The 23,421-nt window shown below is 47.8% G+C and overlaps 1 protein-coding gene across 2 annotated transcripts; it reads left to right on the top strand.

Annotated features, from left to right (window-relative positions):
* The first annotated feature begins 1,078 nt into the window (after positions 1-1,078).
* NYX (nyctalopin) lies at positions 1,079-12,492 on the top strand. Of its 2 annotated transcripts, XM_054813378.1 has the most exons (5): positions 1,079-1,905; positions 5,388-5,564; positions 5,708-5,800; positions 5,982-6,057; positions 9,443-12,492. In XM_054813378.1, the coding sequence occupies exons 4-5, from the start codon at positions 6,036-6,038 to the stop codon at positions 10,837-10,839; spliced, it is 1,419 nt and encodes a 472-aa protein (XP_054669353.1). In that variant the 5' UTR covers positions 1,079-1,905; positions 5,388-5,564; positions 5,708-5,800; positions 5,982-6,035; the 3' UTR covers positions 10,840-12,492. The 2 variants fall into 2 exon arrangements, with proteins under 2 accessions (XP_054669353.1, XP_054669355.1); XM_054813380.1 differs by lacking the exons at positions 1,079-1,905; positions 5,388-5,564; positions 5,708-5,800; positions 5,982-6,057 and adding an exon at positions 8,110-8,610.
* The last annotated feature ends 10,929 nt before the right edge of the window (positions 12,493-23,421 follow it).

Below are 23,421 nucleotides of genomic sequence, written 5' to 3'. Positions count from 1 at the left end.
GCTGCTGGCCCTTGTCCCTGCTTTGTCCTGCCGCAGACCAGGCGGTGAAGAGTCCCCCAGCGTTACTCCTGCAGGTAGCCTGCAGCCAGCCGAGCCCTGCTGGGGTGCAGCTGCTGGGCACCTTCTCCCTTGGGCTGCGTTTGGGCATTGTGACGTGCTGAGCACTGTCCATGCTCTCAGTCCACGGGCAGGTGTCTGTCAGGAAACCGTCCCCGCTCGGACCAACCCAGCATCAAAAAAAAATATGCAGTTTTCACCTGGATCAGCTCTGCGATGGCAGCGTGCTGCTGGGTGGCCTGCATGTGTGTGGGTGCACTGCTGTGGGGACACGGCTCAGGGCGGGAGGGAAAAACGGGGTGGCAGCTGCTGGTGTGAAGCGGCTGCGGGGCTGCAACGTGCCGTGCACAAACCCAGGCCAGCACGGTGAACGGAGAAACGGGCAATAGGCTGTTCTTCGGTCTGTCGCGCCTTGGCAGGGAAGCTGGGTCAAGGCCTGGGTACACCCAGCAGAATAAAACTGGATATTTGGCAGAGACCGCTGAGGGGAATTGGGGTCCAAAATCGGTCTTTGGGGTGGGATGAGTTTATTTCTGAAGGACAGGAGCCATTTTGACAGCCCGGAGGTGCCATCACTGGTGGCAGCCCTCCTTGCTGAGGATACACGGGGAGGACATTGTGGGTTGCACCACGGCAACTCTTCTTTCCCAGGGGTTTCTTGAGGTGGTGTGGGTCTTCTCCGGCTGGGGTGGGACCAGCGGCAGGCAGCGCAATCGGGGCATGGCACAGCGGCCTGAGGGGGTGGGCAGGCTGCTGGGGGGGGGGCTGCAACATGGGGCAGAGGGCCAGCAACAACGTGCAACCTGCAGCACCCAGGCTGGGCAGGGACTGACAGCCCTGGGCTGGGATGAAATGGGACCCCTGGGCCCTGGGCAGGGGTGAGGGGTGGCCCCAGGGAAGACCCCTCCTTAAGGTGCATATTGTGCCCTCAGGGCCCTGGAGCTTAATGCCTGAGCAAAGTATGGGGGCCTGAGCCTTGGTCCAGACAAAAACGAAGCCCCTGCCTACAGAAGAAAAGCTGTCCTCCCTTCCGAGCAAGGGAAAGGCTCTTAACTCCTTGCTCTTGAAGTTTTGGTTGACCCCTTAGCTGCTTCTACATCTCCTGTAAGCAGCAATATTGCAGCTGCACCGAGCGCTATTTCTGGTGGTGGCGTGGGCTGTGCTGAAGTTGCATGCCCCAGTACAGCCATGCTGCTCTGTCCTGTCTGCTTGCAGCACAGCAGTCCCACCGCAGCGGACTCCTCCCTGCCCCAAAACCTACGCCTTCCGGAGCTGTGCATGCAGCGGTGTGGTTGGCTGGGTGACCACCCTACACGCATCCTGGATCCCATGAGGCAAAGCCAACAACAGGAGCCCCGGCGAGAAACGCTGAGGCAGCTGCTTCAAAGGTCACCCCAGCGACTATGTGCGCAGGAAAGGCTCGATGTACGATGCAGCTGCTGCTGTGAGAAGAGGGGAAGTATGCACCGAGCCGTGGCAGCTGTGGCTGCTGTTACGGAAGCTCAGGAAACCAAAGCCTGGGGTGGGCGGAGGGGCTCAGGCGCTCTGCGGTGCAGGGACCTCACCCCCCTGCACTAGTCCCGTGAATGCAAGCAGCTCTTCAAGATAAAAAACAATGGAGCGAAGATGTTCAGCCACCGGAATCGGGCAAACAGCTCTGCCTCTTCGCTGCTCTATGGAGGGCAGCGTTTGGCTGGCAGCATCCGGACTTGCAAGGATCGGATCCAGCTAACCCAGCGCTGGTGTTTAATGGCGTGGAGGTGTCCCGAAAGCTGCACATCCTTGGCTGTCTTGTCATCCTCCATCAGTGAAAATGGGCCCCGCTGAGGCCCATGATGGTGCCCACAGGTAGGCAGCTAAAGTGGGTGAGACGAGATCTCTTTTACATTCAGCTAGGTGAGATGAGTCCCACCAGCTGTTTTTAGCCAACCTTTCAAAAGGGAATATTTTAACCTGCAGCTGTACCACTGCAAGAAGTGGTCCCCAGTGATCATTTAAAATCATATCAACGTGTATCAGAGATAGGAGCTACATTCGGATCCTTAATCCACTGTCACATGAAATGCCCCCGGCCATGAAGAAGTGGATGGTTAGAAGCAATCTTGCATCGAGTCTGTGCAGGCTTGCTCTGCAAAGCGGGCTTATCCTCACTGCCAGCTTGTGAAGCTGTGCCAAGGCTTACATACCCAGCGCATACTGCCGGAGCAGAGGGGGCTCCTCTGGTCGGGGCTGAATTCTCCAAATTCTTTTGGTGGAAGATCAGATATAAACATCCAGTCATCTTTTTTTTTTTTTCAGTGGCAGCATAGCTCTGCTGCTTTCTGGGCTCGGCTCCACCACTATTTTGACCTCTGGTTTCTCTAAGTTCCCAAAGGTTAAAAAAGGGCAGGACAGGTCATGAGGAAGAGCCCTTGGTGGCACCAAAATTAACAGCGCAGAGCCACAGTAGCAAGGTCTGTAGCCGCCAAGTCTGCTTCCAGCCTGGCAGCCACAGCAGCTTCCCAGCCCTGAGCATCTGCAGCGTGCTCAACCCTCAGCATTAACCAGACATGAGTCATGCTCTGAAAAATGTTGAGGAGTGGTTTAAAGCCCAAGTTTGTTTCTTTTAAGAATAAATGCAAGTTTCCTTTATGTACCCTCTGATATTTAAGTTTTTCTACCTAAGAAGAATAGAAACTTCTTACCAGGCCACTTTCTCACATTGTCATGCCCTTTCAGGACCAAAGGTTATCAGGAAATGAATCAGGAGTTGCAAGAGCCAGCAGCAGTTCACAGGAGGTGCTGAGCTTGGTGCTCCTGCAGCGCTCTGCTGCAGCTGCTCGCAGGGCGATGCTCCCTGACCGGCTGGCTGCCTGCAGCGGGAGACTTTCCCAGAAACTGTGACCTCAGTGTGCCTCCCATCCCCAGCCTCCCCAACCCCCTCCCCCCACCCCCCCCTGCCCCGTGCATATGCTGACATGTTCTTATCTTCTCTGTGCTGTGGTCTGGAGGTGTGTAAGGCTCCTGCCCATAGGTGATGCACAGAAATATACTGCTCTAAGCCTTGGAGCTGCTGCTGCTGGCTGGGGAGATGGTCCGGGTGTGCCAGCACAGGGTGGCTGGTGAGGCTGTGGGTAGGAGGGCTCATGGGGCAGGACATGGGCTGTTTTAGCCATCCCAACCTCCAGCCATGGTAGAAAAAGCCGGAGTGGGCCTGGGCTCCATCTCCAGGCCAGCTGCAGCCACTGAGCTATGTATGTGGGACGCTGATGGCAAGGCTGCTGTCAGAAGCTCCTGTGGGAGCTAATAATATCTGCATTGGTCTACGGTGACTCTGCTCATTGCAGCAGCTCTCTGAGAGGTGTTCCCTGCCAGTCTTCCTCCAGCTAAGCCTGGTGCTTCTGCTGGAGCCTGCCTCGGCACATCACAGCTGCTGATTTTGCAACAGGCACCTACTGCCACCGTCCTCCCACCCACCCAAAAGCGGCTGCTGAGGTGCATACAGCTCCCAGTTTAGCAAGCGCCCCCAAACCCTCAACCTACCAGCCCCCCCCGCCACCGTTGTACCTAGCGGAGGTTCCCAGTGACCTCCTTAGGGGATGTGTTTTGACCTGACCTTCTGGGGGAAGTGGCTCTGCTTGTCACAAAAAGCACTTCCCAGGTCTCAGGGGTCCTTCATGTCCTGTCCCCACCGGTCCCTTACTGTGCATGTGGAAGAAGGGCGGTGAGGCACAGGAGAGCCCCAGAGTCTGAGCAGAAATCCAGTGCCTTGGTGCAGATCAGCCACTCCTTGTTTCTGATGAACAAATTTACTATTGCTTTGAAAGCAAGCAGCAGTTCTAGTCTCTGGGGAGATGCTGACTGATCACATGCCAAATTGTCCCCAAGTCCCACGTACCCTCCTTGCCCACTGCCTCCACTCCTTGTCTGGAACGTGTGCACCTGAGGAGAGACAAGATTTCTGGTACCACCATATGGGCTCTGGTAAATGTTGGGGAAAAAGGAGCTGTGAATAGTGCCCCCCCTCCTCCCCCGCCAATTTTCTTCATAGCTGAAAGGCCAGTGATCTGCTTTCTGCGATCAGACAGGTTGGGGCTTCCTGGTATTCCCATGGGAACTGGGACCTTCGGGGCAACACCAGCTGCCCCAGCTCACCAGCTGGTGCCACTTCTGTCCCCACAAGGTTTCCAACAACTTCAGCCCTGTCGCGGAGGCTGCAACACCCCTGTGTGTGGCTTTGCAAATCTCTTTCCTCCTCTGTGCAAAGCAGCATGGTGCAAAGCGCAGAAGTGCAAAGCTGGGGGGTTGGTACAACAAGGTGGTGGGGAAAGGTATCCTTCAGCTAAAATCAGCGCTATATGCGTCACCCCCTTCCCTCCAGCCTGCCCCCCCAGCACCAGCCTGCTTACACACTGTTTAGACAGACACAAATTTCCTGAGGTGCCAGCCAGATGCCTTAAGACTGAGGGAAAGGCAAAACAAAATAAACCCAATGTAGCTGGGTGCTTCTATTTGCAGGAAGAGCTGAGCAGCAGCAGGCTGGTTCCCAGCTGAATCTTTCCTGCCGTTTCAAGCATAAATTCATCAGGTATTCCATTTCCTGAAAAAAAAAAAGCAGCAGAATAATTCACTTAGAAATAAAGAGTAGAGCTATTTTTCCCTCTGACATAGTGAATGCAATTACCTAAGGCATGGGAGGCTGAGATAACTCACTTGTTCAACCCCCATTCTCCAAAGAAACCATCATCATTCTGTCAGAAAAGGCTTTAAAAACCAATTCACATCCTGAATGCTAAAACATCACCACATACAGAACCTGTCCTTATGATTTCCACGCACCAGCTGCAGCATCACAAGCAAAACACACTCACAGGCAGGGCAGAGTTCATTATTATTTGGGCCATATACACCATGCGAGCTCCCTGTGTTTGCTGACCCTTCTCCCAGTGCTGTTGGCATCTCCTTGTCCTTCAGGAGCAATTCCCAGCAAAGCAAAGCAGCCTGTTAATGGTGTGTGAGCCACGCTGGGGCTGGGAAAGTGTGCCTGGGGGAAGAGCGTCTCAAGCTGTGCTGGTTTGGCGAGCTCTATGAAGGGAAACCATAAGGCTGCGCTTGCCCCCAAATCTAATCACATTTAGGCTACACCTTCCGCTCCCACCATTTCTGCCATTATATAATGGGGAGTGGAGTAATGACATTCAGCAATGCTGTTTGAATGGCAGTGGTCCAATTCTGGACTGTTTTATTGGGGGGGTTTTAATGGTGGGGGGGAGAGTGGGTGGGGGGAGAGTAGGTTGGCAGAGAGGAGAAAGCATCAGTTTGGTTTGTCTGCAATCCCTGTTTTGCTTTAGGAGCTTTAGAGGACAGGCACATTCTTCCATCTCCGCTAATCCTCCTCTGATACAGAGGATTTTCCTGCCATTAAATGATAGCTTGTGAGAAAAAAATGCCAACTTTTCGCAGACTGACTCGTATGGCTAATGGCAGCCTCATGAGCAGGAGGGAGGACACAGCCACTGCCTGGCTAGGTAAGCAACGTATCTAGATTATTTCTGTTGGGAATTTTAGTTTTGACTGTTTGATGCTAAGCTGGTTATGCTCCTCTGTACCAGCACTTATTGCCTGGGGAGATGGCCAGTCTCTTACTGTTGATGATCTTTTCCCACCTCAGATGATCGGAACCTGCTCTCAGCACGGCTGGTGGGAAGGATGTGGATGAGCTCGTGGAAAGGAGTAGCACAAAGCTGCAGGATTCCCTGAGAAGGTCAGTGGTGGAAGAAAGATACTCACCAGGAAGGTGCTGGGGACTTCTTCAGTTTGAAAGCATGTGGGAGAGGACCTTTTTCCTTCGTCTTCCTTTCTAAACATAGGCCTTATTGTGGGAAGATGATGCAGGGAAATGACAGAGGATGAAACCTGTCTCTGCTCTTCCTGTGTGCTTTTAGATCCCTCAAGTTCGCTTGCCAGACCTGAAATGCCACTAGTGAATAATCAAGGTAATGTTTGCCATCATTTTAAATGGTGAGTATACTCTTATTCTGCATTACCCAGTAGTGGATTAGACAGATTGTTCGGAAAGGTGTAGGTTAAATACTCAATTATTGCAATCATTGTCTCTTTACCCTTCTCAAAACTCTGCAAACATTTTTTGGTCTCTCACTCTTCCTTTCAAATACTGAATTACCGTAGCATTTAAAAGAGCAAAAGAGATCATGCCTAGGTGGAATTTTGTTTATTCCTTAATCTCACTAATATTTTTGACCTTGCTGCTGTATTTCACCCTTTTTCTTAAACACACATGTCGTTTGAGCACCTTCTATGTCAATGAGTTGGAGGAATCTTCCAGGTGCTGCCCTGTCTGCTCCCGCAGTGTGAAAAGCAAAGAACATCCTTTTGGGGGAAGGGGAAAGAGTAAGGAAGGAGAGGTGGGAATGTTTCATGCTATGTTGGTCAGAAGAGATCTGGCCAACAGCGGAGATCTGATCTCCTGTGCTCTGAGCAGTAGCTCTCCTGAAGGTTTGGCGGGGTACAGATGGACAATTTTTTCTCACTTCCTTTGCAAGAGAAAGAAGAAGAATTGCCACAAAGACTGCGGTGCTGAGGGGCTCCTCTGAGTGAGCTCCTATTGCCAGGGGATTGTTTTCTAGTTGGATGGTCCTCAAGTGTTTGTTTTCCATGTACTGCACAATGCAAAGAGATGGACTTGTAAATAGAGATCTTAGAAGTGTGCTGTGAAATGCCACTAGCAGAGGATGTGGCACTAAAAAACCCCTGTGTCTAAGGAGAACAGGCTGGATATGGCTTGGGTACAGACATTTCCTTTATCAAGTGATTAGAGAACAAGCGGGGAGGGGAAGGAGGGGATTTAGTTATCAGCGTGCTAATTCCTACGCTGCACACAGTGTACACAGCAGCTGGGGGAGGTCTGCTCTGAAGGCCAGGGATGTGACTGAGCTTGGGCTAGCTGTAGCTAAACATTGAACTTGCTTGGGACAGTCTCACATATAGGACAGCCTATGCACATGTGCCCCTCTGGATGTCACCCTGAGCCCATGCAAGGCTCTCGTTCCAGCAGCAACACTTCCATCCACCGTTTCCAGACAGCCACCTGTGGTCAGACATTTGGGAACAGGCAAAGCCTTAATCCGTCTGGCCCTTGGTTTATGTAACTGCGTAACAAACCCAACATATACCCCTGTCTGCAAGCCACAGCGTGGGCAGGTGCAAAGGGGAGCAAACGAGGCAGCCCCTGGGCAGCCTGCACAAAGAAAGAGAATCCGGGGCCAGCGCGTTGTCCCCCCTCTCGTCCTTAGGCTCCTCACCTGTTGTCTCCTCAGGGTCCTGGCTGAAGGGGACTTTCCTTTAGCTCTGGCTGTTAGATAAGGGCTCGGGTAAAAGGAGAAGAACACACAAGCAAACAAAATGAAAACCTGTCTAAAATCCTGTCCACCTCTCAGAGTCCTTCATTATCATTTATCCTTGAAGTGATGCTGTTTTGCTAATTCTCTAGTCACAATAGCGTGGCCAGGCTTGATGGGACCTGAATTTTGATAAAGAGGCCACAGTTAAAGTCCTTCTGGGATGCTCCCTCCACATACCTAAATCCCTCTTCTACATGCAATGACCAGGTTCGTTCAAACAGAACCAGGCTGGGCAGCTCCTGGGTTGAATGGGGACCTGCCCAGCAGCTGGTGTTGCAAGTCTCCTGCTTGAAGAAGCCACAGGCAGTGCAACTCATACAGAACCGTGCATGTTGCCTTTGAAAAGGATGGAGAAAAGGCAGAGCAATTGCAGTTTGGTCTGTACATTGAAGCCTTAGGCGCTGCAAAAATAAAAGCTTGATGTTTGCTGAAGCTGATGCTTCATGGCATATCACCTCACAAGTCTGTCTTAATAAAAATGTGCATTGGGAACACAGCTGTAGTGGGCAATCGCTGTGCTGCAAACTGGCGGGGAGAGGCAGCCCGGCTGCTGGGAGCTTCCCTCTCCAGTCAGTCAGCAGGAGCGTGGGGGAAAGCCTGTTCCTTGTCTTTCAGCCCTTGGGGCTACCAAGCACGCAGCAGCAGAGACGTGATCCCAGCAGTGCAGTAGTAAAGGTGGCTGTTGGTAAAGATGGTATCTCATGTCTTGTTGAAAAAAAAATATAAAAGGCTTGTGCTTGTGTGGGAGCCAATAAACTTCAGCAGAAAAGCCAGTCAGTAGCAATACCACCGTTTCCTGCTAGTGACTACATGGAGAGTTCGCTGGTATGGCTGCTCATTTTGTTAAGCAGCAAGTAGGGTGTGCCTGTAAGAGCAATTACAAAATGAGCTCTGCCTTCAGTTCTTCCTCTCTAATGAGTTTATTTCGCAGATGTCTGGTTGACTGGATGCTTTTTCCCCACAAAAACACCTGTCCATGGAGACTGATGTTTCCTGTTCTTTTCATTCTTCTCTGATTTGTCTTCAAGAGCTTTTACCTTCTCTTCCTCATTGTACATCCACCTGTGTGGGCCTAACTTGAAAAGAAACCGCAATAGCCACACACCTCCCATGTCAGGCTGGTAAAAGGACAAAGCAGCTGCTCCCATCAAGAGTAAGACATTATCACAACTGCCTTGAGAATTGGCAAAACAGTAAAAACTGTGCTGGAGGTGCAGAGTAGCTTATCTATGGCGAGATCATGAAAAAAGCAGTTGACTAATATCTCTTGTTTTGTTTTTCCTTGTGCCTTTCCACCAAAATACAGTGGCAATGTGTTTTTAAACACTGTGCTGCATCCTTAGTAGCTGATAGTTCCCCTTGCAGCGCTGCACCAGCTCATGGCTCTGGTGGAGAAATGTTAGATGGAAGGAGCAAAGAAAAGGCAGAAGAAAAGGCATGAATTTGACGTGTCCCAAGCAACTAAGTGATCTCCCCAGCCCACTGCCAGACTAGCATATGCTGCCCTCCCCTCTTCCCCACCCAGAAATACTGCAACCCATCCACAGCTGCTGGCCTTCAAAGCCTATCTCTGCCTACATCCTGGCCAAACCATGGCCTAATCATGGCCAAACCATGCGTCAGCTCCCAGAGAAACCCATCACAGACACATTGAGAAATAGTTCAGTCTAGGTGATTCCCCCTCTTGGGGACAGAAATTAATCAGAGATGACATGCTTTTTACATATATATATATATATATGCGTGCACGCGCACACACACACATACACCTTCTCAGAGGGTTTAAAAACCCCAGCAGAAGAGTTTTAGGAATGTTTCATGAGAGCTCACTGGCGTACGAGTAGTGGGTGGCTATTAGCCCAGCTAGAAGGGAGGCAAAGACAGTGTAATTTCTTTTTCCTGTTGTGATTAATATATTTGCTAACAATGCATCCTGATTCTCTCCTCCCACCGCTCTTTGGGGACGGCATGTTCCTCTCTGACAGTGATCCTTTGGGTCCCCCACGTCCATGCGGTGTGGGCCTGCGTGCGGTCCTGCCCTGCCAACTGCGTGTGCACCCAGGAGCGGAGCTGCTCCATCCTCTGTGATCGTGCCGGTCTGGGGCAGATCCCTAGCGAGTTCCCCTGTGAAGCCTCCTCTATCAACCTGGACAAAAACAGCATCAAGTTCCTCTCCGAGAGGGCCTTCGGGACCTTGCCTTCCCTCAAATCCCTGTCACTCAACCACAACAATATTTCCTTTATCACCCCGGGGGCTTTCAAGGGGCTGCCCAGCCTGACCGAGCTGAAGATGGCCCACAATGAGTACATTCGTTATCTCCACACGCGGACTTTCACTGCTCTCAGACGGCTGGTCAAGCTGGACCTGGCAGACTGCAATCTTTTCAACATCCCGGACAGGATCTTCATCGAGCTGCCTGCTCTACAAGAGCTCTTCTGCTTCCAGAACAACTTCCGGAGGATCCCAGGTGCCATCAGGGGCATGGAGAACCTGACCCACGTTTACCTGGAAAGAAACAGGATCGAAGCGGTAGCCTATAACTCCCTGCAGGGCCTGACCAAGCTGAAATACCTGAATCTGCAGGACAACAGGATAAATGTTGTTCATGAGCGAGCTTTTCAGGGCTGCCAGAAGATGGAGTACCTGTACCTGAACGACAATTTGATCAGCGAGCTTCCAGAAAACTCCTTTGATGGCCTGAGGTGCCTGAAGATGCTCAACCTTGGGGGGAATTTCCTCAGGAACGTTTCCAACACCTGGTTCAGGGACCTGGGGGAGCTGGAGGTCCTCTACCTGGACCGCAACAGGATCAACCACATTGAGGAAGGGGCTTTTGAAAACCTCACCAGCCTGGTCGCGTTGCACTTGAACAGCAACAACCTGACGACCCTACCCTTTTCTGTCTTCCAGCCGGTGTACTTCCTGGGGCGGCTGTACCTCTTCCGTAACCCCTGGGAGTGTGACTGCCGCATTGAGTGGCTGAAGGAGTGGATGGAGAATTACAGGCTCGTCAGGGATATTCCCTGTGCCTCCCCCTCCTCAGTAGCCGGGATTGACCTGATGGATGTGCTCTATGAGAAATCCCCAGAAGGTTACTGTCTTGACCCAGTGGAGCTGAATGTCACGTCCGAAGTCCCGACCCCAAGTGAAGAGCCTTGGTCTACCACGGAGAGCAAGTTCAACAGCCTTATCTCTAAACTCTTGCTCCAGATGGGCCTTCCTGAAGAGGTGGCAAACACCACTGAAGTCTCCGGTAACACCACACAGCTGGATGGACTGACTGATGGGGTTTCTTCTGGGGTGGGGGAAGACAGTATTGAAGCTGCCTCCTCTTTTTACTTCCCAGCACTTTTTACAGTGGTTGTTTTGCAGATCAAATAGTCCAAGGGCTGGCTGGAGCATGGGTCCTGCTTAAGCATTTAGTCCCTGTACCTACCTAGTCATTAGGGAAAAGTTTGTATCATGGGCCTTGGATACATATCTGGCTCCAAACTCTCCTGGGCAGGTTGGTTGGATCTGTCTCCAGATTCCCCTAGGAGCTGGTGGGATCTGGTTCAAGGCCAGGTCCCAGTCCAGGTGAGAAACCTTCCCTGTGGGGTCTCAGAGACTCCTGGACACTCGCAGAGCTGTGTGGAAGATGAGCAATGAAAGAATAGCAGTAAGGTTGAGTTTTGCTTAGAGCCGTGCGATGTGCCCTGCTGGGAGCGAAGGGAGAGGGGTCTGTACGGATGGCGGTGTAGCGCTGTTTACTCCATTGGGCCAACTCCGGTTGACCCAACCATCAACTTTATGAAAGCAAGACGAGGCGGCAAAACCGGCCCTCCTCTTCATGTCCTGACAGACACCCACAGTGGGTGCTGCTGAACTCTGGCGAGCTATTCCTGATTTCCACCAGCGTGTGCGGGGGGAGCAGGTCTGTCCTGGGCAGCGTCCAGGGATGCAGCACGAGCCCTCCTGAACAGGACAGCACATGGGGAGGGCGCCTGCCCCAGGCAGCTCTGGGATGGGCCATAGTATTTTGTCCATGACTATGGACAGGATTTTGATCCTTTTCCCCCCTGCTATCCTGGCAGAGGTGCAGGAGAACCAGATGGACCTATGTTTGTCAAAACATTCTTCTTTGAGGCAAAGCTATTTAAGCCTAACAGCTTACTTATTAACGTCGTTTCAATGTGTTTTTTATTTTTCAATGAACATAGTGTTTCAAGAAATATATTGGTTTTATTTGTAGATTATTTCATGGCATGACAGCAGGGGCAGAACGTGATGATGCCAAATGCAACCCAGGCCCTACTAAATATTTTGTATTATTTCCACCAATAATGTGTACCACATAGTGTGTCGTCTTATGTTGTACTAACCAACTACACTGTTATTTTCTTTTATATGGCATCTTACATGTTTTATCTTTAAAATCTTCAATGAAAGCTGCTAATATGACCATAAAGAATTATAATTTTTTATATATCAGAGCACATTAATAAAATAATTTGTTATTTTGCTCACAAAAATAAATTAACTGCTCAACTCCCTCCCCCCCTTTTTTTTTTGAGATCCTTGACTTACTCTGGTGGGGTTTTTGTGGGCTACTCAAATGGGTGCACATGAATGTCCATTTCATGGTCTAGAGCAAATGACAAACTATTTATTGCAGCATAAAGAATAGACACTTTAACTTAGAACATGACTGTGCTTACATTTGTGTTAAGTAGCAATGCTTTAAAAAATAAATTACTATGTAGAAATACACTTCTGTGATATTTTAACTATATTAAATCATTATACATGGCTTATCATACTATGATGTACATGTTCATATGAAATGATACAACATATAAAATCCATTATTATTGCTAAAATGTCATGAAATAGGAATAAATGGACATGAGTTGAAGAAACCTTTCAAACATTTTCCTAAACCTTTTTTTTCCCCCAACCTCTGCCTTTTCATGAGCAATTCAACACCGACGTGATCTCCACCCCTGCCCCGGCTGGGTGCCCACGGGTGCCGGAGCAGCAGGGGCAGAGCGGGAGCCGCCCTGGCCCAGGCTTTGCTAAGGCGGTGGTTCAGTATGGACAACGCGTTGGCTAAAAACAGCTGAGAGCGGCTGTCCTTGCCTCTGCCCCTTCCCCCAGTCATGCACTGGTGAGTACCCAAAAATGTACGCAAAGGACAGGCCTGCTGAAGACGGACTTGGGGTATAGAACATCTGAAAAATGGTGGGTAATGTACAAATTCATGCATGAAGACCTTTTCTTAGCAGCTCCTGTGCCCTCTTACATCTGCAATTGTCTGGGAGAACTTGGGAAATAAATAAACTTTTTCAAAAAGGGCTCAACGCTTCAGCAAAGGTGCCTGTTTCGGGTCTGTTCACACCAGCTGGGCCTGGCCATCCATGAGCGAGAATCAATGCCCTCGGCCTCAAGCAGCGCTGGCACCCCAGCACGTCTGTGACCAACCCCACGGATGGTCCCGCAGCCTGTAGGGTGAGCAGCCCCGGAGAAAGCTGACATCAGCTCACATGCGAAATGACTGCGTGCTCCTGACCTACCCGAGCAGCTGCTGCGTGAAACAGGGAAGCTGCTTTTTTTTTGCCTGTGCGTTTTGCCAGCAGAACAGGCGGCATCTCCAGCGGCTTCAAGACGCGTGTCTTGGGGCAGCCTGCTTTGGTCCGCAGCGCTCTGTCCAAAGAGCTCTACTGTTTTCTAATGAGCACCGGCGATTTCTAGAGGAAAGCTGAGAACAGGGAAAACCGAACCCTCCCTGTTGCAATGGCTCCTCAGCTATCTGTAGCTCGACCACAGCTTTTTCCCCAGGGAAGAAAGACACCAGATGGTTTGATAAATGCCTATTTGACCTGTTCTATGAACTAAATTCAATGAGTTTGGATTTCCAGGCTATTTATGAATCCATTAATCTTCTTAAGCGCTAAATTCATCTGTGTATTATAAAAGGCTGTTTTTCAAACCTAGTCCAGCGCAATGCTGTAGAGGCATATTATGTTAAGGATGCCTTTACAGGAGCAGTATTTCATCCTGTCAGGGAAGGTTTATCAACAGGCTTGGCACAGATGGTAGGACATTGGGCACAAATGGTTGCATTTCACTTCCTCTAAGTACAGATGCCTCATGAGTGAATTGTTTTTATAACCCACGTTTTCATTTTCTACGCTGAAATATATTAAAGCTGAAGATCGTCTTACTGTGCAATTGTTGAGTGTGGCTTTCAAGTTAATCAGTGCTTCAAAATGCTTCTGTTTTGTCTGCAAGAATGGCAGATCTGAATGTGAAGCATCTTCAAATGTAGGTTTTAGCAGAGATTTCGCTGTCAGGTGATGGACAAGGGGACTGTTTATCATACTTTACTGTGTGACGGCAGGGCCAGAGACCTTGGGCATCGATGATTTAAATGTGTCTTGTAGTCAAATACCCTAACTGCTTGCCTCAGAAAGCTTTCCCTGTGCTGCTGTAATACAGCTGTGGCTGCCTAGGAAGTGTGTGGCTGACATCATGGGCTTTCAGCTTCTCCGCAGTAACGAGGACAGACTTCATGCTCTCCTGCTCCGAAATAACGCTCTTCCCTCCGAGCCGAGAGACCAGCAATGTGCATTTCCAGTGGTACAGAGCATCTGGCACGTGAGTGCTCTGAGTCGGTCAGGAAAAGCCCCCGAGCCTGCGCACTGCTTTTGCGTTGCTCCTGTCCTCTCTGTGTCACTCCTTCCTCGTAACTCTCTTTGCTCAGCTTGGGCATCATCTTTTGCGTGCACTTACCTGGAAGAGCAGCAGACTTCTGGGAAAGACAGCAAAGCCCTGACAGGCATTCCAGTGCTGTGAAAGCTTGGATTAGACTTGAAGTGCCTGGTTTATTCTTTCATGATTCTTGTTTCTGAGGTCTTAGCAAAGTTCACTGATTACACGGATGATGACAATTCATAACTATTTTTTTTTTCCTTTTTTTTGAATCTCTTGATTAGAAAACAAGTTATACTAGGGATCTGCCTTTCGAATGAGTAGTTTGACTTTTTTATTTTCTTGGACTGGAGTCCTGCTGCAAAACTGTGCTTCAGCTGGTAAACCTGTTGCTGTTCATTACAAGTTCATGGCTCAGAGTCACTTCACAAATCAATGCTATTTTGTGGCTGAGACACCTCCAAAGATGTCACAGCACTACCGGTCAAGCCCAGCTGAGATGCCAGTCTCAATTTACGCTGGATTTGGGATGTCCATATCACTGTGCCATGGGCTGAGGTACTCATAAAGCAAATTCTGCTCTAGGAGGGTGCAGAGCTGCGGGGCCTGAGGCTGTCCTGAGGTAAGAGGGCAGCAGAAGGGTGAAATCACAAGTACCTCACTGCTCAGGACCACATCATCTGCCATGTGCTCTGAGGCTACTCGCAAAGGAGCACATGGGCATAAAAAAGTGGCATGACATGGTTGCACTTGCATCCTTCAGCGCCTTGCTCTCCATGCACTGGTGAGAGCAAATCCCTAACAGTCTGACAGTGATGGGGTGAGCATTTCATTGGTATTCATGCAGATGTCCTTCAGCTGAAGCGATGTGATTCCGTGCATGGGGGAGGACATCGTTCTAGCACTCTCCCATGGTATCCTTTCAGTAGGGTGTCCCAGGTTACAAAATCATTGCCCTGCACAGACTCTGCATCCCAGTCCAAGGTCAGGCAGAAGCTGGGGTGGGAGCTGGTAGGAAACCTTCAAACAGTTGTGAGTTTTTTGGTTGGTTTTTTTTTTTTTTTGACCAATTGGTCAGTTTTGATTGCATTGACTGCCTGTAATCTGGAAGGCATGGAAAATGGCTGAAAACATCTGCCAAACCGGCATCTGTTTGGACTAACCACCAACATTTTCAGCAAAGCCCCATCTGGGAGGGTGATGGGGGCACCCTTCCATCCTGCCCTCAGCGTGAGGTGCTAGCCATTTACTTGAAGTGGTGGGGAGGAATGTTCACAAATTGCCTGGTGTTAGGCTATACCTCCTGAATGATATTTATTCAGAGAGCTGGTGTTCCCAGACCGAAGCATCTGAGGTCTTGGGAGAAAGCAATTTATTTGAATGTATGGTACCTGTTAACACAGTTCTCTTCATTGGTGCAAGTGTACTCTATGCTCTGTGACCATTGTTATTAAATTAGAAAGGAGAAGTGGTCAAAGTAAATAGAAAAAATAAATGACCTGATTTTGGATATCATCTCTTGGTCTCAGAATTCTGCCCCTGTGTTTCCTTCCTAGGAGCCTGTTGTGGTTTAACCCCACCTGGCAGCTCAGTCCCACACACTTACCTCCCATCACTCACTTCCTCCCCAGTGGGATGAAGGAGAGAATCGGAAGAGTAAAAGTGAGAGAACTCGTGGCTTGAGATACAGACAGTTTAATAGGTAAAGCAAAAGCCGCGCACACCAGCAAAGCAAAGCAAGGGATTCATTCCCCACTTCCCATGGGCAGGCAGGTGTTCAGCCATCCCCAGGAAAGCAGGGCTCCATCACGCCTGATGGGGACTTGGGAAGACAAACGCCATCACTCCGAACATCCTCCCTCTTCCCTCTTCTTCCCCCAGCTTTATATGCTGAGCATGACGTCATATGGTATGGAATATCCCTTGGGTCAGTTGGGGTCAGCTGTCCCGGCTGTGTCCCCTCCCAACTCCTTGTGCACCCCCAGTCTCTCACTGGTGGGGTGGGGTGAGAGGCAGCAAAGGCCTTGGCTCTGTGTGAGCGCTGCTCAGGGATAACAAAAACATCCCTGTGCTACCAACACTGTTCTCTGCACAAATCCAAAACACAGCCCCTACCAGCTACTGTGGAGAAAATTAACTCTGCCCCAGCCAAAACCTGCACAGGGTCATACTCAGTGTTTAACATGAACATTGGCTTTTTTTTTTGCTTTACATCTATAGCTACTGCCAGTAACCTCTTGTGAAATGTAGCTATTAGTTATTTTGCTTATCTATCTTGTGGAGTCTTACATTGTTTTTCTGTTTCAGAAAGAAATATGAAGCCCAGGGTAAGAAGAATCACTGTAAATAAAGAAAACTTTTGCTAGAAAAGCAGCAGATGCCGGCCAGCTGAGACTCAGGAGCTTCATTGCCAATTTTGAAGTGGGTCGTTGCATATTTTAGCTAATTCTTGTCTTTACGATATCTGGCTGCTAGCTCTTAAAAATTTTTGAGTCTTCTCCTGGTAATTTTTGTGGTGACAAATTCAAGAGGAACTCAATCAACGGACTTGAAGTTTCTTATTCCAGAAAACTGCTGTTCCTCCTTTGGAGTATATGAAGTCTTGCAAGAAAATATCCTGTAATGACCACTGCTGCCCCAGTGTGAGCTTCAGAAGACAGTGCTAGTTTGGGTAAGAAAAAGAAAAAAACCAAAAACTTTCTAGTTACATCAAGCATACCTTTCTAAATGTCTGCTTTCGTAGAGACAAGGTATGGGTTTGTTGCACAAATGCTAATAATATTGGTCCTTCCTTTCCCCCCATCCGAAGCTGATAGAGACTCGTGGAGTTTGAAGAATCTGCTGCGGTGACCTCCAAAATAGTTTTAAAAGAGCTTTATGGAAAATGTCAGCCATGGAATAAAGATCACAAATAATAATAAAAAAAGCATCACGAGTATTACTTTAAAGAAAAAGACGTAGTTTTTTTAAGCATAATTTTTAAGCATAACAAAAATAATCTTAATACTGAAAATGTGTAAGGTCTAAGAAGCAACTGTATCAAGGGACACAACCGAGTGACCAGCTGTTGGACAAGCTTTAGATTTTACATGATGAAGAAGCACCTATAGGTCAAAACCTAAACATGCACAAGATCAGCAGCAAAAAGGTCTCTGTCTTGGGACAAAGCTGGTCTTTTAAACTCTAATATAAAGATGAATACAAATACAGCAAATAGATATTTCTGGACAGGGCAGATCTTGCCCAAAGCCTGATTTTGTTGACCCTGCAGTTAGTTGAACCAGTCTGATCTCGTACTCTGTGGTTAGTTTTAGCCTTGAATGCAAAAAGTTCATTACTTCTGCAGTTTTTCTCACCTTTGACCTTCACCACATCCTTTGATTTTTTTATTGTACTTCCCTCTTCATCTCTCTCTCTTTTAAGGACTGATTTAGAGTTAATTCTTAACTTGTACAGCATAAATCTTATATTCTCTATGAAGAATCCCAAGGCATTTTAAAAAGACCTAAAACTTCCATTAGCTTTACTATACTCACTTGGCTTACTTTATGTACCTATCCTGTTTATCTGCTTTTTAGATTATCAGCTAATTTCACCTTGTGCTCATTCAGCATCTAAGACGAGGGTTTTGACCTGTGACAGGAACTTCTTGATGTGGCAATAGGTTTGCAACGAGACAAGCTTCGGCTGTCCTTCTTCTGCACCCCCTTATTTCCTCTACCTCCTTTCCCCGGTTGCAGCTGCTTGTTCCTGTTCCAAACCAAAGCTTGCCCGTGCCCTCATTGCGCTGCTGCAGCAGGGCTGGCTGTGCTCGAAACTGGACCACTGAAATGTCCCAGTTAAACCCAACATCTACCCCCCTCCCTCTTTTTTGATGGTTAGGAGCCCAACTGTTTCCCCTAAAATTTTATGAGTCAAGTTAGGGATAAGTGGGTTAAACTGGTGATAATAAGAAGAAAATGTAACTGCTCTATCCGAAAGAGGGACAAGCTAAATTGGAAAGATCATACTCAATTGCTGGTTTGCACTGTATGGTTTACTCATGCCAGCATAGGTCTGGTGCGAAGGTATAAAGAGGGGTGTTCTCTTTTTTCAGGACTCAAATTTAAACTAAAAGTTTAAACTAAAGAAGGTAGATTTAGATTAGATGTTAGAAAGAAATTCTTCACCGTGAGGGTGGTGAGGCACTGGAACAGGTTGCCCAGAGAAGCTGTGGAGGCCCCATCCCTGGAAGTGTTCAAGGCCAGGTTGGATGGGGCTTTGGGCAACCTGGTCTAGTGGAGGGTGTCCCTGCCCATGGCAGGGGGGTTGGAACTAGATGGGCTTTGAGGTCCCTTCCTACCCAAACCATTCTGTGATTCTATGAAATAAATTAACAATTCAATTTAAGAAACACTTCTGCACAATAGGCTCTACACTATAGCATAAGACACACTGTAAAAATGCTCTTACTCTAGAACCTTTGTCATTAGCCCTACTTAGTGCAAACAGCTTTTCTGAAGATGACATCTTTGCAGCTTGTCTGCCTCCTCCCACATCTCCCCTGAACCAATACGAGTAGCCTCTGAGTTGGTTACTTATGTGCTTTAATTAAAATGATGAGTAACAACTAAACACCTAATGATTGATCAGATCTGACCATGTAATAGGAAAATGACCGTTGGGAGTTACCTGGCTTCAGCTGGAACAGGGTCAAGCTCTGCCTTGGTCTAAGAAGAAAGGAGGAGCGTGGTTCTGTGCAGGGACACGGAGCTTGTTTCGTGGGAACACGCGGAGTTGTGGTTGTGCAGGATCTTCAGGGAGCTTCAAACCACCACATTGTTCTAGTTTTGAATAACAGTTTCATTTTTTTATTTCTAGTTTGCTTAGACTGAGGGTCGACTCACGGGCACAGGGGTACTGGGGAGTGTGGGGGGGAGAGGTCTAGGGAGGCTCAGGCTTTGCGAGGGCAGACAAGGGGACAAGCAAGGTTTCCTTGCTGCAAGCAAGGAGACACCGAGTGCCTGGTGGGGTGAGGATCTGCTGGACTCACAGCAAACTGCGTCACGCAGGCAGGCGTAAAAATACGCGTAGCTTGGTGGGGTTTTGCTTCTGGGCTTTTGATGATGAAAACAAAGCTGAGCGCACAGTGCCAGGAGTAGGCAAATGGGCAAACATGATAAATCAGTAACAAAGGACAGCTAGCCGTGTGCGAATAAATTGGGATGGAGTTGGCAGTAGCAATTCCTCACCGTGCTGAATGATTATGTCTCAATGTGCTGTGACAATAAGATATATATCAGACACTATGTGGACAGGCACTTTCTTGATGTATGAGACTGGCAAAGAGTCAGAAGACAAATTATAGAAACAAATGATAAACTTGCAATCATACAGTGCTGCTTGTAAATATCTGTCCTGAAACAGGTGATTGATTATTTTAATAGGTAAAAAGTAGCGCTGAAATTTGCAGATGCAGAATTTTTTTAGGGCATAAAGCTTAAAGTAGGTTTTGATGAATTCCAAATTACTTGAAAGCCAGGTAATTTGCAGCAATGTGATAGATAAAATAGATGTTGACATATGTAAGGTAATACATATCAGAAGGCACAACCTGAACTGCTCATGGGCATGGCTGGGCTCTTGGGGAAAGAAAGACCTGAGAATTGCTGTGAAGAGCTGGTAGATCAACCGGCATAAACCAAACAAGATGCTGTAAGTAACAAAGCCTGGGACAGGAAAAATAGCAAATGACAATGCAGTAGACTATTAGGCCTTTTAGTTGTACACCCTGATCTGGAATATGTTTGGCTTATGTCTTGCCACCTCAGAAAAGACATAGCAGAAATAAAGTTTGATGACAGAAGTAAATGAGATGAGTCACAGAACTAAGGTTTCTCATTAGCCAGGACTGAAAATACTGGCTTTGTTTAGAAGGAGAGACTTAGAAGGTGGTAAGTCTTGTTTAGATGGACAGATCTAGAAAGTGGTAGGTCTTGTGGGAGTTATGAAGCTCCCTTTGTCTCCTTCGAAAGCGTCTGTGAGCAAGCCAGGTAACCAACGCCGCTCAGATCACGGGCAGCGTGGGACACAAACCATCACAAATTCCAGAGACGAGTGAGACATCTCTGCTCTGTGCCACAGGGCACAGTGACCTTCACCAGAGGATCCCCTGGAGATGTGGAGGTTCACTTTGATTCACGGGGCTTTTCTACTTTACTTTCTTCCTCCTGGCTGTCAGTTTTAAGAGCGGAGCTGGGTTTCCCTGTTCTCGGCTCAGACCTTGTCTGTGGTGGGTCAACTCCTCGTCCATCAGGACTGTAATATTTGCCAATCTAATCCTAGCGATGTATCTAAATCTAATTTAATTGGCTAATATTGTTCACTCCTCCCTGAGAAAGTAAACAAGTATAACAGACCACCAACTGTTTTTAGTCAGGTAACAACATATGAAATGTCTACTCTTACTGCACTGGTACCAACGAGTTTGCTTACCCGTCAGTATGACAGCTGAACCGGTGTCAGGAATACAGATTTCAAACAGAAATAAACTAACTTTGCAGCTCCATTCAAAGAAACTGGACCTTTGTAAGAGTGTCCTTTGGGTGGGAAAGAAGGTGCCAGAAGAGCAGGGACAACCTCCTAGTGCGCTACGCACCGCTCTCATAAAGGGTTAAAAATCCCATCTCAGGCAGAATTCAGCAGAAGATGAGCAGCAACCAGCAGCTCTGGCCAAAATTTTGTTTCCAGAGTTCCCCGCTGGCCCCCGAACCCAGGCTGTCCCCGCTCCTGCCGAAGCTCTGTGCGCAGTGCCAGGTGTGCAGACCTCGTGCTGGCTGCTGGCACAGGAATGAATTTCGCCTTACGCAACCAATTCACAGGATAATCATCTGCATATATGTTTGTGCTTTAATGGAACTTACCTTCGTAGATTGCCAGGCACTCCCATCTTCATTCTAATCTTCTCTTATTTTATTTAGTGCAGGTGGCTGTTTTGATCATTCACTTTGATCTCAATTCATCCAGAGACCTCACCTTCTCTTTCTAAACGACTTAGTCCTTTCCCTCAGTTGTCTCCTACTTATTGGCTCCTGACTAAATGCAGGAAAGCAAGATACCAGCCCCTGTGATATTGTATTGTAACAGTATAATTCTAATAAAATTAAATATAAACTATAAATTATTTTATAACCATAATTTAGTATAAAATATATTTTTATGATAAAAACTATAATAGAAAATTATGTTATGATGTGGTATGATGTGTTATGATGTGTTATGATGTGTTATATGTTATGTTATGTTATGTTATGTTATGTTATGTTATGAGTGGTGATGCTACAGCTTGAGCAAGTTGAAGTTGAAAGTGATGCTTAGAAAAGGGGACGTGGACTTCCTACGTTGGCCTTTTAAAAAAAAAAAAAAGCTATTGGAACGGGCTAGCAGCCACCAACACAGCAAATAGTCTGGGCTAGATATAATGTTTCCAAAATGATGCCAGGTTATGTCAAATTTGTGAAGTCTTATAGCAGTAAACCCATACATTTTATGTGACTTCACATGTTTTTATGCTACAGTCCAGCAAGAGGCCCGCAAGCTTCAAAAACAAGACTTAAATATTTTAAAACTTTGGACTTACTTAAACTCAAGATTTAAACGTAAAGTTTCAACAGTTTGGCATTTATGGCAACATCAACCAACAAAACCCACCACGTAGCCTTCAAGTATATCGTATATGGAATCGACCTTTTTGAGAGGGAAATTTTTTTTCATTACATCACTAAAATGGGGCAAAGTGTGGAAAACAGTGACAAAGCAGCCGGGAGGCAGATGCAGGGACTGCAGGAGAAGGAGTGTTGCAACTGGCGTCACACTGGAGAAGACAAGACAGTTTAAAAAGCAATACCCCAACCCCTCAAAATGGAAATAAACCACAAATATATAGCAACAGCTATAAAGTTACCTACATCCACAGACTGTGAGGTCCCAAGTTTTAAGCTCTGTGAGCGGCTTCCTTGGCGCAATGAAGCCTTCCTGGTGACTGTCTACCCCGAGCCAGGAAAACCCTCCTCCCTTCTTCCAGCCCTGGGAATTTCTCATCTCCCAGTCTTTGGTCAATGGAGGATCTTACACAGGATGCTGCCTGTGCAGCTTAGTATGAAAAGGGCTAGTTAATGTTGAGTACCTCTGATTTAAGTACTTACATCTCATGGTGGAAACCTGCCTGTCTTTTGGGCAGACAGTGGGCGCCACGCCTGTATCTACAGTACCTACTGAAATCCAAATTTGAGCACCCAATGTTACTGCGATGAGGTAAAATCTCTGAATAAACCCCAAACTACTTCATGTGGAGCGTGCCTGCAAGCGCTGCTCAGGGGCTGGGGACCATTCAGCCTCACCGTCCCCTTTAAGCGCTGGAGTAGCTATTAATACCTGTATATTCTGGTATCACCTCGCAGCCTTGCCTGTGCCTGACACTCTAAAACACGTGGTGAGTGTCAGGTCCTTATCCACGCGGCTTACAACCTGAACAGAAAGCGAGGGACAATGCAGGAGAGGACACGCAGGGAGAGGAAAAGTGACTCACCTTATCTCGCACAGCAGGTGACTCCTGGAATGAAGCACAGCTATCGTGTTTCCAAATGCGCCGCTCTGTTTCTGAGCCTTTGTCTATTTATTTTCTCTGTAGGCAACTTACCTTTCTCTTTGTTTATTCGATCCTACTGTTTAATTTCTGTTGACTGGCATCTTACAAATCCAAATTGGGTTGGATATGAACTCTTGCAGAGAGCATGTGGATTACTTAAGTGAGGTTCAGGGATTTTCAAATGACAAGAGGGAAAAAACCTGGTAATTAAAGTCTGAGTTTAGACTGCCTTGCTCTGTGGATTGAATTTGGTAATTCACAATCGCCTTGTTTCTCTTCTATGGTATCCAGGAAGACGCTTAATTTTATTTAGTAAAATGTTTTCTGTTGCATTTTAAGTTTTGGGCTTTGTTGTTGATTGTTACCCTAGACTGGGGCCGAAGCTCTCAAAGTTCTTCTCTGCTTTAGCAGTCTTCCGACCAGTTTCTCTGGGGGGGCCTCTGCTCACAGGCACATGGGTTTCCCTAAAGAATTCCCGGCACAGTGATTGTCAAGATGCGTCTGTCCTGGACAAGGCCATGCTCTCTTTCAGGAGACAACAGACACCAGTCACTGAGCCCTGACCCCAAGAATCTATAGGATTTAATTGTATATGCCATTCTGAGCAGCAGTGTTACCCTTCCCTCATGCCAGATTACTGCACGCAA

The sequence above is a fragment of the Grus americana genome, chromosome 1, assembly GCF_028858705.1.
Source record: "Grus americana isolate bGruAme1 chromosome 1, bGruAme1.mat, whole genome shotgun sequence".
In the NCBI taxonomy this organism is placed as follows: Eukaryota; Metazoa; Chordata; class Aves; order Gruiformes; family Gruidae; genus Grus; species Grus americana.
The sequence above is the reverse complement of the archived record's forward strand: the minus strand, read 5'-3'. Positions and strand labels throughout refer to the sequence as shown.

What these genes read in the sequence shown, in the direction of transcription:
- NYX (XM_054813378.1), top strand. Translation starts at nt 6,036, where the DNA reads ATGTTTGCCATCATTTTAAATG. An exon ending in GTTTGCCATCATTTTAAATG is followed by an intron (nt 6,058 to 9,442) that starts GTGAGTATACTC and finishes CCTCTCTGACAG; the next exon opens with TGATCCTTTGGGTCCCCCAC.